Genomic DNA, 18,534 nt, shown 5'->3' with positions numbered 1-18,534 from the left:
GCTCCTGTGCTCGCACTTCCCAGAAACAGCCTGGCTTTGGGGATTACCCTCAAAGAATTGTCAGGGAGGTGAGGGAGATGGTAAATGGCGAAGGGTTCCTGGCTGGATGATTTTTGAGGGCCAGGATGACTTAGAGGCCAGGAAGCTTGAGGACCCGGGAAGGGGGGCCATCCCCACCTGGAGCCCACAGAAGGGGCAGGGGACTACTGAAACGAGAGAGCATGCTTGACAGACCAGAGCCCCAGAATCAGGGAATCCTGGTGGGATACACATGTGGAAAGTGATTTGGAGCAGAGGGTCTTGGGTGGAGCTGCTGAAAATCTCAGGGCTCTCTGAGGACCATGGAGAAATACTGATGTATTAATTTCTATCATACAATCTAGGGAACAGTCATGCCCAAAGAAAACATGACCATATGCCCCACTTCCAGCCCATGACAGAAAGGGAATGGCTTGGTTGCTATAAGAAGAGTCCAGGTTGGTACCAGCTTCAACGTCAGCTGGGCCCAGGCACTCATGTGTGATCAGAGCCCTCTCTCCATCCTTGGTGGCTTCTCTCTCCCCTGGCAGTAAGCTTCCTCTATGCCACCAGCAGCCTAACACCCCAAAGGCAAGACCCAATCTTCCTCTCCAGAGGCAGCCCCAAAGTCTGGGGTCACATTCCCATCCCTGAATCAGTCACAATGGTCACAAGTATTCTGATTGACCTGGCCAAGGGTCATTGTACACTTACAAGGGCACCCAACACCACATGGGAGCTGGGTTCCCCAAAGAAGGGCTTGCTCCCCTAGACCAGCAGGGCACATCCCCCTGCAGGCCATTTTTGAGCTTTTCTGTTAAAATCAGATACCTACTTGATTTTTAAAATTTTTGCTTTCTGCTAGTCTTTTCTAGTACAAGTGATAGCAAACGCAAATTTGTTCTGTTGTGGTGGTGATGGGAGTGGTGATTTTTAACAAAGGGAAGAAAAATTTCAAATTGAAAACATTCTATCCACTAAGATAATTCCCCCCCTGCAGACAGAGGAAAGGCTCTATAGTGCCTCAGGGCACCCAGGGATACCAGTGTTCCACGGGAGCCTGTTTGAGAATCTCTTTTACCTAAATAAAAGAAAGATTATGTAGACTGTAATGTGGGAGTGAACTGCTGCTCCACATTGGTGGGAGTGAGAAGTGGACCAACTAGAGAGAGACTTTGAAGGAACAATTGACAAGACAAAATGACTAATCAGACAAGAGCAAAGGGGATGACCTCAAGGTAGAAGTGGAAAAAGCCAAAGTGGGAAAAAACCCAATGTTTTGAAACAGTTCCAAAAATTTTTTGTTTCATTCTCCAAAAATTTGAAGAAAAATAAATGTTTATTCATAAACTATTCCTGTTTTCCCCAGGCCTCTGCAGTGCAAAATTGACCAGCCAAAATAATTTGGTTAAAAAAAATTGCATCAGGGTCAACAAATTTTATGTCGAACTAATAGATGACGATAAATCTGTAAAAAAAAAAAAAAAGATAACCAAATAAAGTGTGTATGTGTTTCCATTTTATCCTACAATTACTACTGCTTCTCCCGTACCAAAAAAGTTTAATTTTTTTCCTCTCATGCCTTCAAATGTTTAAGAAACTACGTCTTTACTCTGAAATTTCATGCCTGGATGAATGTACAAATAATAGCAAAATAAGGACGACAGGAAGAAGAAAGATGGTTTGATAACCAATAACTCATGGAATTTTCTAGCTAAAAAGACTCCATTTCAGCCTCTTTGTTTTATAGATAAAAATAATCAGAGACCCAAAAGGCTGGAGGTCTTGCCTGAGGGTGGGCGCCTTCCTCCTAACTTTCCCTAGCTTGTGCCTCCAGCTTCCTGCAAGGAGCTGAAGCTCCTGCAAAGGGTGGTCTGAAGTGGGGGCCGCAGGCAGTGTCAGCCCTGAATCGTGGGCTCAAGGCAGGACCTTGGGCAGCCCCTTGACACAGGAGGGCCAGTGAGAATGAGAGCCATGCATGGGAGGACATGGGGTACATAGAATGGCCAAGGATGGCCAAGAGGGGGACAGGTCCCCTGGACTCAGGGTCACCTGCTGGAAAGCCTCAGGTGGCTGGTGATGGGATTGAAATGCAGTAGGGCCTGGGAGTAGATGAGGGTGGGGAAGTTTGGGGCCATCCCTGCAGTGTTTGTCTCAAGACTTGCTGCCTCCCTCAGCATGCCTTGGGAAGTTTGTTGGGAATATAGATTCCTGGCCCCCTCATAGGACCTACTCAATGAGAATCCCTGAGCCCAGCCTGGGAATCTGCATTTCAGCAACTCTTGGGAAGTTCTGACATGATGTGTGTCTGCCTTGGAGGGTCCTGCTAGGGGAAGCCATTGGGCATTGCCACGCACACAGTAGGGTGGTGGGCAAGCATCTCTAGGGGCCTCAGGAGTGGGGTGGGCAAAAGTAGGTCAGTGTTTTGTGCTGTCTGTCTGCCAGGGGTTTCTTGGCTGAGAAGCTGGGCTGTGCAACTGAAACCCAGGTCAGAGAGCAGAGGAGCCTGACATGAGGGCCGTGGGACACCTGGAACCTTCCTGCCCAATAGTCTGCTGGCCAGATAGAATCATTGAGCCAAGAGCCGTTAGACCTCCGTCCAGTGCTGGATTCTGACTGTGAGTTGGGGCGGGAGGAGCACAGAGAGATATCATCCTGAGGGGAGCAGGTCCTTGTTGGCCCTCCAGCGGGCTCCTTGCCCTCCTGGCTGCCCTTTCAGTAGGGGTAGATGGCAACTGGGAGAGGGCTAATGCTCTGTTAGTTGGGCACCAAAGGGTCTTCCTCTCATCCACCTATGGGACCTGGACATGTCCCCCAGGAAAGAGGGGAGGCCAGTGGAGGCCATGTTTCCTCCCCTAGCCCCCACCAGCATCACCAGAGGGATAGTATAGGAACATTCTCTCTCCTCCTAGAAATGGCAAGGGTGCAGTGCAGCTGCAGCCAGAGAAGAGCTGTGAGGGGCTGGGAACGCTGATCAGGAGTGCCTACCCTGGGCAGTGGGAGAAGCACTCCCCTGGGAGCAGGAGGGATAGGATGAGGTGGGAAATAGGCAGGGCCCAGGTTGTACAGCACCCCCCACCCCACACCCCTGCTCACCTGGGCCAGAGCAGGGAGCCTGCTTTTGCTTTTTTTTTTTTTTTCCTAAATGCATGAGAAGCCATTGAACGTAGAGAGATGAAGGCCAGATGATGGGCCAGGCTGGAGGTGCAAGGGGGCAGAATCATACTCTATTTTGAAGGTAAACCCAAGAAAACTTGCTCATGGATCAGATGTGGATGAGTTGGGGTGACTCCCAGGTCTAGAGCAGCTGGGTAGATGGTGGACCCAGCTCTATTTTGCCTGAATTTCATTTGAATTGCCTATTAGCCCTCCAAGTTGAGGAGGGGACAGGTAAGTAGGCTCTGGCACGTTGAAGTCAGGAGCTCAGTGACAGGAGTCATGAAATCTGATGGTCAGCTGTGGCTGATAGAGAGCCCATGGATCTAGGGGAAGAAGGGGCAGGCCAACACTGAAAGCTAGATCAGAGGAGGAGGTGGGAGGGAGAGAAGGAAATGTTGCAAGAAAAAGGAGAGATTGATGCTGCTGGGTGCTGCTGGTGGGAGGAGGGGCCTGGCAAGAAAGCTGAGGCAGACCTCAACAAGAGCAGTGTCAGTGGAGTGATGAGGACAAAAGATGGGTATGAGTGGGTAGAAGAGAAGCAGAGAGACGGCGTGGAGACAGGATTAGAGATAATGCTTCAGAGAAATTTGCTCAGAAGTGCAGTTGAGGAATTGAGTGGTACCTGCAGGGGAGTTCAAGGGAGTGTTTTGTTTTTTAATGAGATACTATAGAGTTACTTTTCACTCCAGATTCTAAAATCTAGGGGAATAAGTGGCATAAGGGGAAAACTGAGTTCAAAGTACTTTGGAAAGCCATCAAGTGCCTTGTGGAACCCAGCACTCATGGTTGTGTCCACAGCCCAATAACGTCTGAGACCTCAAGTGAGGGTATGTGTGTGCCTCGGTGGACTCGGTGGGGCACGGTGGGGAGACCTGGGGCACCTGTATTTGCCCTCAGCCTCTGATCCACAGAGGGCAGGTGGTGGGTGGGAGGACTAAGGCTTCTCACATTGCAGGAGGGGTGTGAGGATAGGGGGCTCTCTCCAGGGGAACAGAACCTGCAAGGGCAAAGCGCAGGAGGCTGTAGTAGGGAAGGGGTGAGTATCGGTTCCTCTGAGGGTCAGGTCCATGGACCACTGGGGGAGGCCTTGGCTGTGGACTCCTGCTTCCTCAGTGAGCTAAGTGAGGTCCTCAGATGAGGGAGGAGGAGGCTGCAGTAAGGGGAATGGGAGGCTGCCCCTCCAGTCCACAGTGGCTTCCTGCTACAGGTGGGTTGGAATGTCCAGGTATTTGGGAGCTGCTGGTGACACGAGGAGGCAGATGCAGAAGCCTAGGCATTCCCAGATGGGAGGGGCTGGGGCAAAATGGGTGGCTTTTCAGGGGTCCAGCCCCTGCACCTCCCCTCCCCCAATCCTGCCTTGCTCCCTGGGCCATCAGCCTGTCTGTTCTTCCCCCTCAACCTCCATCTCCCACTCCCTTGACTCTGGGAATCTGTGACTTGGGCTGGGGGTCTAGCTATAGGGCATCTAGAGAAAGTCCCAAGAGTGGAGCGGAGGGGGTTCCCCGATGGCCCCGTATCTCCCCTCCTAGGCCCTGCTCAACCCAAGGAAAGAAGCAGGAGGCCAGCCTGGAGTTAGTCGTCCTAGTGGAGTACGTATGGTCTACAGCCTTTCCTGTAGTAGAGGAGCAGGGTGCTCAGGGACATCCCGGCCACCAGGTGGTTCTTTTGCCAAGAGGGGCACCTCAGTGGCTTCGTTCCTAATGCACTCTTATCCTGCTGGGAGGGCAAACAGGGTCAGCCTCACTCACTCGGTCTGTGCATTGGGCTCCCCCAAGGCACCAGGAGCCCTTGGGGGCTGCAGGGCAGTCCCTCCGCAGAGGTGGGCTCACCCTGTTCCACGCCTGGGGGACAACGGCCAAGGACTCCGTCCCAGCAGCAGATGAGGGGGGAGAATCACTACTAGTCCTCCCGCTGGCGGCCAGAGTGTGGAGGGGATGGGGGTTAACACTTTGTTGGGGGAGAGTTCCTGGGTCAATCCGGGGCCCGAGGGTTGTGGAATCATTTGCTGAGAAGCCACCGAGGCTGAGGCCAGGGGTTCATCGCAGCGCGCGCCTGCCTGATGGCCCGCGCCACTGCCTCCCTACACAAGAGCGCGCACACACCACACCACACACACACACACACACACTCTCTCTCTCTCTCTCTCTCTCTCTCTCTCTCTCTCTCTCTCTCTCTCTCCCTCTCTTTCTCTCTCCCTTCTCGCAGAAGACGAGGCGCCGGAGACGGCGCGTCCCGGGGCCGGGCTCCCCGATTCCGGGAAGGAAAACTGGGCGGCGGGGCCATCTTGGGAAGGAAAGAAGCCGCGAGCCAAGACCTTGACCCAAGAGAAGGCCGAGGGCGCGACGAGGCCAGGAGAGAAACCGCGAGGCGCGCCGCGAGCAAACCCGACGCCGCCGAGCCGGGAGGGCGGCCGGCTCCGCGGGTCAGGGCGTAGCCCACGGAATGCGCGCCGGCCCGTCTAGTTAGTCGGGGCGCGCTTCCTGGAGGAGGAGTAGGAGGGTTTTCTGCACGAGCAACCGAGATGAATGGAGGGGGCGGGGCAGCCGGCGGGCTTGGCTTGCCGGGACCTCTTGCTGAGAGGAGGGGGCGGGGGCCCGCAGCACGCATAAAGCCGACGCCCGGGAAGCCTTCCCCCGACCCGCCGCAGTGGCACAACTCCGTGGGTTGCTGGGGCCATCGAGCTTCTTCCTAGAAACTTCCCAGCCCCACGCAGCACCTCACCAGGCGACGCCGGGGCGGGCGCGCGGGCCCGAAGGAGTCCAGTCTACACGTACTGGCTAAGTCGCTGCAGGCTCCCGGGAGCAGCCCGGGGTTGACAGGAGCGCGGGTAAGGGCGCTGGGCGGGCAGACAGGACCCTGCCCTCGGCCGCACGGCCTCCCGTGCCGGGGCGGGGCGTCTGAGCGGCATTAGGACCCAGGCGCGGCGCGGAGGTGTGTCGCCGGCTCCCGCCGCTGGCCCGCCGGAGACGCCAAGTTTGAGGTCCCGAAGGACCCGGTGAGGAGCCCAGGCGTGCGCGCGTGTGTGCAGCCGTCCGGCAGCCGATCGCCGGGGCCATGGCCAGGGCCACCAGGCGCATGTTCCATCTCCAGCCGTGCGGTGGGTTCTTGAGCGGAAGGCCGTCCGGTCTCCACGGCAAGGGCGTGCTAGGCGAGGACGCGGAGCCGTCGGGGCACTGGCGGGAACGCGGATGCCGCCGGCCTTCATGGCCCGCGGGCATGGTGGACGAGAGGGTCGTGGGGGCTTCCCAGCCGGGGCGGGCAGTCCGGGAGTGAGTTTGGCCACTAGGGAGTGGCAGTCCGGGTGGGTATGCGGGAGTCCAGGGACAGCTCCGTAGGCACTGCGCACTTGATCAATGCTGTGCTATAGCCGTCTTGAAATCCTTAACTGTTTGAGCCATTGAGGTAGCCGGTGGAGGGGTTGGGGGCTTGGAAGTGGGCGGGGCGGAGCTGTGGGGTTCCCAACACCCCGAGCGCCGCGCTCTTCGGAGCCAGGCACTCTGCCGCCTCGGAAAGCCTCACTTTACGTCCGGCCGGGACACCTTCCCGACCCTGGCGCTGCGAGGAAGCCTGCCCACTTAGGGGTCCCCGGGCCTCAGACTGTCCCCTGCGCGGCCGCAGCAGTCTCTCCTTCGTGGCTCTGACACCTGAGGGCCAGCCAGGAGTTTGTACGACTATTGACCTGCACGGGGGGCGCCCGGGATGTGAGCAGGGTATGCACTATGCCCACTCTTTCAGACTCTCGTCACCCTCGTCCTCTGTCCATCCCTGCGGCCTCGGGTGCTAGCTTGACTGCCCCCGCCCCTCCCTTCTGGATGCAGTCCGGGCTCCCGCCCTGCGTGTCTGTCCGCATCCTGCCCCCCGACCTGCAGGGTCTGGGAGTCTGGAGGCGCTTTCCTCTCGTGCACCGGCACCTCCTGTCGCTTCCTTCCTGGCACAGCGCGGCACAAACAGCCCTGACCATCCGGGGCCCGCGGCGAGGAGCGCGCACAGCTCCCTCCCCACCCCCCACCCAGCATCTCCCTTGAGGACCAACGGCTCCACCTCCCAGGAGGCCGGGGACGTGGGTCGTGGGTGGCGCCGGGTGGCGCTGAGGGGAGGAGGCCGTTGCCGGGTCCACCCACCCCCAGCCCCATGACCCCGGGGGCGTGAGGCTGGGGGCGACTGCACGTGTGATGGGTGTTGATGGCCCCAGGGGCCTACGGGAGAGTGACAGGCGAGATGTTCCTCCTGGAAGAGGGCCCCAGCCCAGGTGCTGGGCTTGGCAGCCTAGCAGCGACAGCAGCGAGAGATGGGAGCCGCCGCTGGCTACTACAGGGAGGGTGGAGGGACGACGGGCCTCTTCTCCCCAGCTCTGGCGGCCGGTGGGGAGTTCTACAACCACCAAATCCTTCAGAACTTCATGGGGTACTGTTAATAACTCCGGGAGAAAACATGCTGAGAACATCTCCCGTGCTCTGCCCTCTCCCACCTGGGCAGCCCCTAGCAGATGGGCTGAAGAAAAGCCTTGGCTTCCTCTGGCTCCCCAAAGGGCCCCTCCCTAATACTGTCCCCTGCTCCTTTTTCTCCCAGGTTGGCCTGGTTGGGTCCCTGAGAAGAGTAGGAAGGAATCAGCAGGGTTGGTGTGGGGTGGGGAGCAGATGGACTCAGGAGACTGTCCAGGGCTGGTCCATGGAGCTGGTGACAATTTTTTGGCTTCCCTTACAGAAATCTTTTCTGGCATGACGCAGAATGGATACTTGGAGGATGCAGGTGAGTGCCTTTCAGGTGTGGGTGTGTGTCTGTAGAGAGCTCCTTGGTCAAAAGTCTCTAGGGGACTCAGTCCATCCACCTGAGTACCCATGGCATTGGCCATCTGTCTGTGGTCCTCTGCTGGTGCACTGCATGGTCAACTGGCAGGTCTCTGGAGGTCCTGTGGTCCTGAGAGGGTAGATTGCTTCCTCTCCTGGGCTATGTGGACCATCTGCTGATTCCCTATGGTTCACCGTTACAATGCTCTGCTTATCTTACCAGCCTATGCCAAGTGTTGTGGATGCCCATAGCCCTCGGTCCCTGCTCAGTCCTGTGAGGGAGGGGCTGCCATTGTCCCTCTAAAGAAATGTAACCTCTCTGTACATCAGCTTTGCCTGCTGGCCCCAGTCTAGCTCTCCCCTTCTCATGTCCCTGGGCTGGCTCCGTGCTGCCTCTCCTGTGCCCAGACCCAGGAGCCGACCTGACCATCAGAGGGGTGTTTAGTGGGACAGTGCTTGGACAGAGTGGTGATGTCATCTTACTGGGGGACCCCAGGGCATGGTGACTGCATGTGCCAGGCTATTGGCAGGCAGATTAGGTATGTGACTGGACTATAGGGTGGAGGTGGGGACGTGGCATCCCAGGAGCCTTGCAGGGACTTGGTAGTGTCAGCTGGACAGGTCCTAGGTAGAGCCCAGGGTAGGGGAGAAGGGGGCAGTGTGAGGGGCAGCGCTGGAGGATAGTGAGTGCTGGTGGGGGTGACAGGGGAGGCTGGGGCAGGTTGGGGCTGGGGGAATCAGGTAACCTAAGCAAAGTGGGCCTGGAATTGGGGAGGAAGGAGTTTTTCGTGGACATGAGCTCCATGACAAAAGTGAGGACATTTCTTGAGCTAATAGCTCTTCTCTGGGCTCTGGTTGCAGTGCAGACGTGGGGCTAGGGGTCCCGAGTCCATGGGCGCCTTGATGGGGGAAGCCTAGCACCTCCTGCCCAGAAAAAGCCCAGGCTGAGCACAGGACACTGGGGGACCCGGGCCTGGGATGTGCAGAGGAAACCAGCGGGTGGGAGTGGAAGTGAGTCAGGGTGAGTCACTGCCTGGCAGGTGTAGGCGTGCTGCTGACCCTTCCCTGTCCCTGCACAGGTGTTTATCGGGCATTGGGGGGGTCTGGCCTACAAGGGCCTCTTTCCTGGGAGCATCCACAAGTGGCGGACCATAGGGGACCCACAGGACAGTCAGGAAGAGGTGGCGGCTGGGCCAAGAGTGAGGCAGGTCCCTAGGACGACTTGCCAGAGGAGGAGGGTTCCAAAGAAGCCTTGAAGGCGGCCATCCAGGGAGGGAAGCCCTTGGCTTAGAGGACAGGAGCTGGCATGCCTGTGGTGCTGGCCAGCTGGCCTGAGGAGTGAGAGATCGAGGTGGGGAGTGGGACTGGGCCTGAGGGGTCAGGGGTAGCAGGGCTGGTGCAGACTGTGATCCCAGAGGCTGTGGGGAGCCCCACCAGGACTCAGGGAAGACCGGAACATTGGCATCTCACCAGGAAGTCTTCCTGTAGGAGCGGGCCTGTGCTGTGGGGCAGTTGTAGGAACTGAGAAGCAGACCAAGAGAAAGGGGCAGCAGGCTCTGTGCTCTGGGAGTCCCAAGGCACCATGACCCGCCCTCCGTGGGTGGAGTCCCCAGATGACGCCTTGTTTTGGGGGTTCCATCCCTTGTCTTTCCCTGGGTCTATTTCTCAGGCCCGCTTGCTTCCTGGGCCTTGTCTGATGTCTGGACTGGGTCTCTCAGCCTTGATGCTTTACCCCCATGCCCTTCCCATGCGGAGGAGCTCTCAGACCCTGTGCCAGTGAGGCGAGGGGGTGGGCGGGTATGGATACTGCAGTGGCTCTGGCTTCCCTTGGGTCCCATCTGGGGAGCCAGGAAGGTCTGGGTCTTGTAACCTGGAGGTTCTGGGAGGGCAGGCGCCAGGCATCTTAACCGTGTCACTGTACCATGTGCCTGGCCCAAAGTTTGTGGATTGAACATATTTTCCTCTAGCTGAAGGATATGCATGGGTCAGAACAGTGCAGGGCCTTGGTTCCTGCAGCTGAAGAATGTTGGAGAAAGTCGTTGGGGGGGGCTGCCAGCTGGCTGCCGTACTCTGAGGGGTGCTGGGCCAGGACTAGATATTCTGCCTCCCTGGCCCTGAGGCTTCCTTCCTGGCCTGGGAGAGGCCTCCTTCACCACTCACTAAGAGGGTGCCGACTGGGACAGCCCAGGGGCCCCTGCTCCTTGGGCTTGGAGTCCCTCCCTCCAGTGTGTGGCACTGACGACCAAGCCCTCTTGGGGGTCTCTCTCGGTGGTGGTTGGGTCTCCAGGCTACCTCAAGTGTGACATGGATGATACCTCTGAAACCCGTGAGGAGAGCCTGGGGGATGAGGCCTTCGACACGGTCAACTCCTCCATCGTGTCTGGCGAGAGCATCCGTTTTTTTGTCAACGTCAACCTCGAGGTGCAGCCCACCCAGGCTGGTATGGGGGTTGTAACAGGGACAGGCTGCGGGGAGGGCAGGGGACTGGCCAGGTACGGCCCCACTCCACCAAGAGAGCCCTGAAGAGGTGGGGTGGCACCCTGAGCTTTCCCGCTTTTCTCTAGCCAAGAGTGAATTGCCTGGTGGCTGCGGACTTCTCCACACCTCCCGCAAGGTGAGTGGGCCATCTGCAGGACAGGAGACATTTGGTCCTGGGCCACTAGACGGGGGGAGGTGGCTGCTTCCCTGAGAGAGCTCACACTGCTCCCCTCTCATACTAAATGGGGCTCTCACTAGCCAGAGGCCTGGCTGCTGGGGCCAGCCATGCTGGGTCGTCCCTCCTGGAAGGGAGCGTTGGTCCTGGTGGGCCGGGGCAGCCAGGGACCACCACAGAGGAGGGGCCCGAGCAGTGACAGTGGGCCTCACTCATGGGCCTGTGTGGTTCTGTGTGTGGGGTCCCCACAGTACTTGAAGTTAAAGAACTTCGAGGAAGAGATCCGTGCGCACCGGGACCTAGATGGCTTCCTGGCACGGGCCAGCATCATCCTGAATGAGACAGCCACCTCACTGGACGACGTGCTGCGGGCCATGCTATGCCGCTTAGCCCACGACCCCCACAACACCGAGCCTGACTGCAACCTGGACCTGCTCATGGCCATGCTCTTCACTGATGCCGGGGCCCCCATGCAGGGAAAAGGTAAGGCCTGTCTCCCTGCCTGGGTAGGGGAGGTCAGGGAGGTGGGCTGGCTGACCTTTGTGTTCCCCTCCGCCCTGTCCTCAGTCCATGTGCTCTCGGATACCATCCAAGGGGTCACTGCCACGGTCACAGGGGTGCAATACCAGCAGTCATGGCTCTGCATCATGTGAGTTGCCAGGCCCCCACATTTGGCCTCCCCACATGTCACATTGGAGCTGGGCATCCCATGTCCCTGCAGAGGCTGCCCCACCCAGTTTGTGGGGAGAGGGTGTGAGCAGTCCATCCCATTTGGGTTTTTTTTCTCCCTAACAGAGGTCACTGGGGGTCGAAGTTGGGGGCTTTGGGTAGGGGGAGCCCCAGCTCCCAAGGGTGGCAACTGTGTGCCGTGTGCTCTCCCGTGTCCCTGCCAGCTGTACCTCCAAGGCCCTGCTGAAGCGGCACGTGTGCATTAGCCGCCTGGTTCGCCCGCAGAACTGGGGGGAGAATTCCTGTGAGGTGCGGTTTGTCATCCTGGTGCTGGCCCCACCCAAGATGGTGAGGAGGGGTCTTGGGGTGGCTCCGTTTCCTGGGGAGGAGGGTTCCAGGTTACCCTGCCCTCTTCTTGGGGGCATCTCTTCCATGTGCTGGAGGACACCATAGTCCTGGCCTCTGAAGGTCTTTTTCTCACCCTGTCCCTTCATCTCTGCCCTACTGGATGCTTTATCTGAAACATCCTTGCTAGGTCCTCATCAAGCCCTAATTTCCCCAGAAGTTGACCAGAAGGTTGTATTTCCTTCCTGATTGAAAAGAGATACTTTTGGGGGCTGCCCTGGTGGTGTGGTGGTTAAGTTCACGCGTTCGCTTTGGCAGCCCAGGGTTCGCAAGTTTGGATCCCAAGCGTGGACCTACACACCGCTCATCAAGCCATGCTGTGGCAGCATCCCATGTACAAAATAGAGGAGGATGGGCATGGATGTTAGCTCAGGGCCAATCTTCCTCACCAAAAAAAAAGAGATACTTTTTAAAATTATTATTATTGACATAGGGGCCCTTCTTGGCCTGCCCTGACCCTAGCGCTTCTTCTAGTTGGCTGACTATGATTTGCTGGCCAAGGATCCCCACTCCGTCCTGGGCCATATGCCCCCTCGTCAGGGGCATCTTGCTTTTGTGGGGGCTGAGGCTGATACAATTTGGGGAGTCTTCTTTTAAGGAAATGGATTTTAAAATCGTGAATAGCAAAATGGCTAGGGCCCCTCCCCAGGCCTGGGAAGAGCCTCAAGTTTCCCTTCGCTTCTTGATGGTTCTGCCCTTGCCTCTGGTGCAGACTCAGAGCTTGACATGGCCCCCTCCCCAGGCTTTCTCTAGGCAAAGGGGATGCTGAAGGAATGCCCCTGCTGGGGATTTCATAGACATGCTATGATCGTCCCCCATTGTTATAGTGCTGGTGGGAGAGGAAGGGCGTTTAGGGCAGTGGGCAGCTCATGGGTCAGAGAGAGTGGCAAGGTGGCCAGAACAGTGGAAGGAGCAGTATCCTGAGGGCTGAGTGGCTAGACTAGTGCCTTGGGACAGACCAACCAGCCTGACACCTGGCTCCTCTGGAGGAGAAGGAGCCTGTTCTAAAGCTAACAGAAAACCATAGTGGGTGTAGTACAGCCACAGGATATTGCTTCGGGTGGCACAAAGGGACAGACACTGCTCACGGGGGACCTAGGTTGGGGAGATCAGGCAAGTTGCCATGGTGGCAACTGGACACAGAGTTCATGGACAGGGTTGACCTTGGCCAGGCAAGAGGAAGAAGGCCCGAGGGGCTTGGAACCCCTCTGAAAATCAGATAAACCAGCAGACAGTGCATTTCACCCCTGGTGAAATGCAGCTGGATAAACATTTTTCTCCATCATTGTGATTTCATTATCCATGCTTACACAGATTTGTGTTCCTTAGGAGGAGACTAACACCTGAGTTTATAAGAAAACAACTAGATTGAGGGTAGTTCTAGTGATCTGCTGACCTAGTGGGAATTGTGGCAAGGTCCACTAATGCTTGAACTTCGGGGAACAAAACCTGCTGCCAATTCATAAACAGAGTGCCTGCCACGTGCTGGGGAACGTCCATGCATGGCAAGGGTGGGGCAGGGCGCCCTCCACAATACAGGGGCTGCAGACATGGTTCTCCCATCCTCCACCCCCAGAAAAGCACCAAGACTGCAACGGAGGTGGGGCGCACGTTTGCCACCATGTTCTTGGACATCACCTTCCGCCAGAAGCTCCTGAAGACCCGCACGGAGGAAGAATTCAAGGAGGCCCTGGTACATCAGAGACAACTGCTCACCATGGTGAGCCAGTGTCCAACCCCCGGCGTAACGGGCTACCACATGAACTCCATCTGCACCCACAGAGCCCCACAGGTACAGGGTCAAGGTAGGCCTGGGCGGGTGGCGAGGGGCACAGGCCACAGGGCTAACAGGTTCTCTGTCCTCTTCCCCAGCCCCTGAAGCACAAGGACTTTCTCCCTGTGGGGAAGGGCATCTGGGAGGACATCGCCCGCAGGTTCCCTGTGTACCCACTCGACTTCACTGACGGTACGTGGCCCTGTGGCCCCCCCCAGAGCTTGGCCTGTGGCTTAGGCCCCAGGATAACACGTGTGCCTGTCCTGTAACCCCAACACACCCTCTCTCCCGCCCCCATTCCTAGGCATTATTGGGAAAAACAAGGCTGTGGGCAAATACATCACCACCACCCTGTTCCTCTACTTCACCTGCCTCCTGCCCACAATCGCTTTTGGATCCCTCAACGATGAGAACACCAACGGGGCCATCGGTGAGGGGCTGGAGGCTGGCGGGGGCGTGCTGGGCAGGGCCCAGGACTGCAGTGTCCACCTGACTGCCCCACTTCCTCAGATGTGCAGAAGACCGTGGCCGGGCAGAGCATTGGAGGCCTCTTGTACGCGCTCTTCTCCGGGCAGCCGCTGGTAGTGCTGCTGACAACTGCGCCCCTGGCCCTCTACATCCATGGTGCAGTGGGGGCTGCGGCGGGGAGATGGTTCCTGAGGTCCCTGGCCCCAGTTCAGCCCTGACCGCCCCCCCCCACCCCGTCCTGCTGCTTGCAGTGATCCGTGGCATCTGTGACGACTACAATCTGGACTTCAACACCTTTTATGCGTGGACGGGCCTGTGGAACAGTTTCTTCCTTGCGCTTTATGCCCTCTTCAACCTCAGCCTGGTCATGAGTCTCTTCAAGAGGTGACAGGGCCTTCCCTGAGCTGCTGGGACCCTCAAGCAGGAGGGAGACCAAGACTGGGGACCTGGGTCAGCCTCCATGTCAGCCTCTGAGGCCCTGTAATCCTAGAGCAGATGGAATGCCCCACCATATCACTGCCCCAAGGGGAAAGCCTGGAACCCTGGTCCTCTTTGTGGCAGGAAGAGGCAGGTGACCATGCCGAGGCTCAGGGAAGCCTGCCCCCACCAAACAACTCACCCCTATCTTATGAGGCATATCACTCCCTGGCAGGTCGACGGAGGAAATCATTGCCTTGTTCATTTCCATCACATTCGTGCTGGATGCTGTCAAGGGCATGGTCAAAAGTGAGTGCACAGCCGGTGGCCACCTGCTACAGTGGGGAGCTGAGTTGAGATGGGGGCTACAGGCTATGGCTGGGGCAGCCAAGAAGCATACAGGCTAAGGTTGCTCCCATGGTCCAGGTGACAGGGCTGCCCCAGGCAGGATCAGAGGCACTGGGCCAGGTGTGATGTACTGTCAGAAATGGAGCAGAGGGGTGATGGCAGAGTGGGGGGGGGCGTAGTTGGACGGGCAGGTTGATGAGGTCCTGGCTGACAGGAAGCCAGCTCCCCGCTACTTCCCCCATCCTCCCCCCAGAAGCCCTTTCTCCCCTCAGGGCCCCTCCACCCCACATCCAGGAGGAAGCTGGGCCCCAGAGCCCAGATGGCTGAGGTCTGTCGGCCTGTATCCATAGTCTTCCAGAAGTACTACTATGGCCACAACCTTGGGAATTACTACGCCGCTAGCCCTTCCCTGGTGAGCCTGCTGGGTGTCAACACCAGCCTCCACACTGCCCTCAACACCAGCCTCCTGTCCAGCCCGCCGGAGCTGACCACAGTGGGCAGCCATGCCACTGAGCACCCAAGTCGGGAGACTGCTGTGCTCAGCCTCCTCATCATGCTGGGCACGCTCTGGCTGAGCTACACCCTCTACCAGTTCAAAAAGAGGTGAGGGGACCTAGGGGTGAGGGGAAGGGGGCCCAGCCCCCAGGCTGCACTGATACACCTGCCTGCGTCCCCAGCCCCTACCTGCACCCCTGCATGCGTGAGATCTTGTCAGACTGTGCCCTGCCCATCTCAGTGCTCACCTTCTCCCTCATCTGCTCCTACGGCTTCCGGGAAATTAAGAGTGAGTTGGGACCAGGCTGGGGGTGGGTGGGGTGGGGTGGGGTTGCTCCCCGGGCTGCAGGCTTGACAGGGGCCTGTACCCTGCTACAGTGAGCAAGTTCCGCTACAACCCCAGCGAGAGCCTGTTTGAGATGGCCAAGATGCACTCGCTGTCCCCGAGCGCCATCGGCAGCGCCATGGGCCTTGGCTTCCTGCTCTCCATGCTCTTCTTCATCGAGCAGAACCTGGTGGCTGCCTTGGCTAATGCACCAGAGAACAGGTTTGCAGGGTCGGGTAGGGAGGGGTGAGCATGTGCCCAACTCTCCAAGGGGCCAGTGGGGCTCTGTCCACATGTGCCCCTCTGCTGCAGGCTGGTGAAGGGCACCGCCTACCACTGGGACCTCCTGCTTGTGGCCATCATCAACACCGGGCTGTCTCTGTTTGGGATGCCCTGGATCCACGCTGCCTACCCCCACTCCCCGTTGCATGTCCGGGCACTGGCTTTGGTGGAAGAGCGTGTGGAGAATGGGCACATTTATGAGACGTGAGTTGGAGCGGCCCTTGAGGCAAAAGTCATGTGGACCCTGAGGTAGGGGTGACCCTGGGCCACATGTGACCTAGGGGGGGATGTGGCTAAGGGAACAAGGGCCCAGACATAACCCGGGAACCATGTGTGACCTGAGGTGGGATGTGGCCCCATGGACCGGGCCGGAGGTGATCATGCTCTGGGCCCATGCAGGATCGTGAATGTGAAGGAGACGCGGCTGACCACCCTCGGCGCCAGCATCCTGGTGGGCTTCTCCCTCCTGCTGCTACCCTTCCCACTGCAGTGGATCCCCAAGCCCGTGCTCTATGGGCTCTTCCTCTACATCGCGCTCACCTCCATTGATGGCAACCAGCTCTTCGAGCGCATGGCCCTGCTGCTCAAGGACCAGGTGAGTGTCTGGCCCTGAGACTGAGCGGCGTGGGTGGGGGATACGGCTCCAGACCTGCCCACACCTGGTCCTTGCTGCCCACAGACCTCGTACCCACCCACCCACTACATCCGGAGGGTGCCCCAGAGGAAGATCCACTACTTCACAGGCCTGCAGGTCCTGCAGCTGCTGCTGCTCTGTGCCTTTGGCATGAGCACCCTGCCCTACATGAAGATGATCTTTCCCCTCATCATGATGGCCATGATCCCCATCCGGTACAGGAGGGGGGACAGGGGGCAGGAGGGGCTCAGCTAGGTGGGAGAGTGGGTGGGCTGGGGTGGGGTGGGTGCCCTCTGCCTTCTCTCTGACTCAATGCTCATCTTCCTCATGTCCCCCCTCTCCTGCAGCTACAACCTGCTGCCCCGAATCATTGAAGCCAAATACTTGGATGCCATGGATGCTGAGCACTGAGGCCCTGACTGGCAGGCCCTGGCCACACCCTGTTCATCCTTTCCCCCCCAGGTCCTCTCAGCCTGGCTCTGTGGCTGTGTGTGGGGAGGTGTGGGTGTCTTTTGGGGTGTTGCTCTGTGCTGCGTCCCCTCACAACCAGCCCAACAGGCCTAGGGTGTCTGGGCATTATGGGGGTTCCATGGTATGTGCCCACCTCTCTCCCTTTAGCCTTTCGCTTTGGGTCAAGAACACTGCTCAGGGCAGCTTCTGCCCAGGGTGGGACTAAGCAGGACGGATTTTCTTTTGATAAAAGAGTCAGATGCCTGAAAGAGAAGCCATTTCCTTGATTGTGTAAGGAACTCGCTGTATGCACATTAGAGAATAAAGCTCCTGTTTCTATGCTTCTATGTGCCGCCTCCATCCCTGCTGCCCTGCCCCACTCTAGCTTCTGAAGGCCACCTGAGGGCCCCGGAGATGGGGGGACTCTCCTAGGGGAAGTGGAATAAAAGGGACTGATTTTTTTGCATGCCACCTGTGGGCTGTCACTTCCAACCCCACACAGTGGATGTTGGCCCAACAGGGAAGCTTGGAAGCCCCAGGAGGCCTCTGCACTGCCATGCTGCCAGGAAGCTGCAGGGGAAGTGTTCCTGGAACAGTATGTGCAAGGGCCCTGAGGAGAGGGCTTGGGGCCAGGGAAGAGCCATGGCTGGTGGTGGAGAGATTAGCAGGGCTGACAGCGAAGGGCCTTGACTCTGAGGCAACAGATGCATGTAGGTCAGAGCGGCAGTTTTGAACTATCCCATCTGTTGAATGGATCCTAGAGTTTAGCTTTTTTTTTTTTTTTTTTTTGGTGAGGAAGATCAGCCCTGAGCTAACATGTGATGCCAATCCTCCTCTTTTTGCTGAGGAAGACTGGCCCTGTGCTAACATCCGTGCCCATCTTCCTCTGCTTTATACGGGATGCCGCCACAGCATGGCCTGACAAGCGATGCGTCGGTGTGCGCCCAGGGTCCAAACCTGCAAACCCCGGGCCACCGAAGCAGAGCGTGCACATTTAACTGCTTGTGCCACCAGGCCAGCCCCTGGATCCTAGATTTTATATCTAGGAGGCTTGGGGTGGGACAGGAGCTGCACCCCGCACCAGGGCAGTGACAGTGGGGGTGGAGGGAAGTCGAAGAATCCAGATGGCAGGACATGGGGATTGGTTTGATGGAGTGGAGGTGGCATGTTTCTGGCTTGGTCATTTGGTGGTTGACCAGGGTCCATGACAGTGGCGGTAGGCAGCAGGGAATACGGATCTGGGGCTCAGGGGAGCGCCCCTGTGTGGACCTGGGGGCAGCAGCCGTGGGAGACAGAACACCTACGTCAGGGGCACCCCGTCACATCACCTTACAGGACTTTGGCTTGACAAATACACCACAGACCAAGGGAGCAGATGAGAGAAGGTATCTGCTATATCTTAGACCAAAAAGGGACTCACATCTCGATACACAAAGAATTCCTGCAAACCAACAAAGAGACAGTGACTCCAATAGAAAAGAGGCAAAGGCTGAGAACAGGGGAGAGGGAGCCCAAAATGATAACAGGGACGACAAGAGATACTCAAACCCCTTAGTTACCTGAGAAACGCAACCCAGTAGTGAGATGGCACCTTCTACTTTGTAGACTGGCAAAAATCAGTCTACCAAGGCTGGATGGATGGCAGAGTGG

The 18,534-nt window shown here is 57.9% G+C and overlaps 1 protein-coding gene across 3 annotated transcripts; it reads left to right on the top strand.

Annotated features, from left to right (window-relative positions):
- The first annotated feature begins 6,172 nt into the window (after positions 1-6,172).
- Positions 6,173-17,452, top strand: SLC4A11 (solute carrier family 4 member 11). Of its 3 annotated transcripts, none has more exons than XM_087445537.1 (20): positions 6,173-6,274; positions 7,882-7,926; positions 10,252-10,404; positions 10,529-10,578; positions 10,869-11,100; positions 11,185-11,266; positions 11,511-11,634; positions 13,268-13,483; positions 13,564-13,657; positions 13,770-13,895; positions 13,976-14,089; positions 14,185-14,317; positions 14,586-14,659; positions 15,049-15,301; positions 15,376-15,482; positions 15,572-15,740; positions 15,831-16,004; positions 16,200-16,395; positions 16,480-16,649; positions 16,782-17,451. In XM_087445537.1, exons 1-20 carry the CDS (start codon positions 6,232-6,234, stop codon positions 16,843-16,845), a joined length of 2,619 nt encoding a protein of 872 aa, XP_087301663.1. In that variant the 5' UTR covers positions 6,173-6,231; the 3' UTR covers positions 16,846-17,451. The 3 variants fall into 3 exon arrangements, with proteins under 3 accessions (XP_087301663.1, XP_087301664.1, XP_087301666.1); XM_087445540.1 differs by lacking the exon at positions 6,173-6,274 and adding an exon at positions 7,301-7,581 and having other exon boundaries at positions 16,782-17,452; XM_087445538.1 differs by lacking the exon at positions 15,831-16,004 and having other exon boundaries at positions 16,782-17,452.
- The last annotated feature ends 1,082 nt before the right edge of the window (positions 17,453-18,534 follow it).

The sequence above is a fragment of the Ceratotherium simum genome, chromosome 21 (genome assembly GCF_057802395.1).
Source record: "Ceratotherium simum simum isolate JZ-2026a chromosome 21, ASM5780239v1, whole genome shotgun sequence".
Classification (NCBI taxonomy): Eukaryota; Metazoa; Chordata; class Mammalia; order Perissodactyla; family Rhinocerotidae; genus Ceratotherium; species Ceratotherium simum.
This window is presented reverse-complemented; position numbering and strand designations above follow the sequence as displayed.

Excerpts from the sequence above, each read along its gene's own strand:
- SLC4A11 (XM_087445540.1), top strand. The coding sequence starts at position 7,350 with ATGGGTGTTGATGGCCCCAGGGGCCTACGGGAGAGTGACAGGCGAGAT. Across the intron at positions 13,484-13,563 it reads GCACCCACAGAGCCCCACAG|CCCCTGAAGCACAAGGACTT; the intron begins GTACAGGGTCAA and ends CCTCTTCCCCAG. Across the intron at positions 15,483-15,571 it reads CGGCTTCCGGGAAATTAAGA|TGAGCAAGTTCCGCTACAAC; the intron begins GTGAGTTGGGAC and ends ACCCTGCTACAG.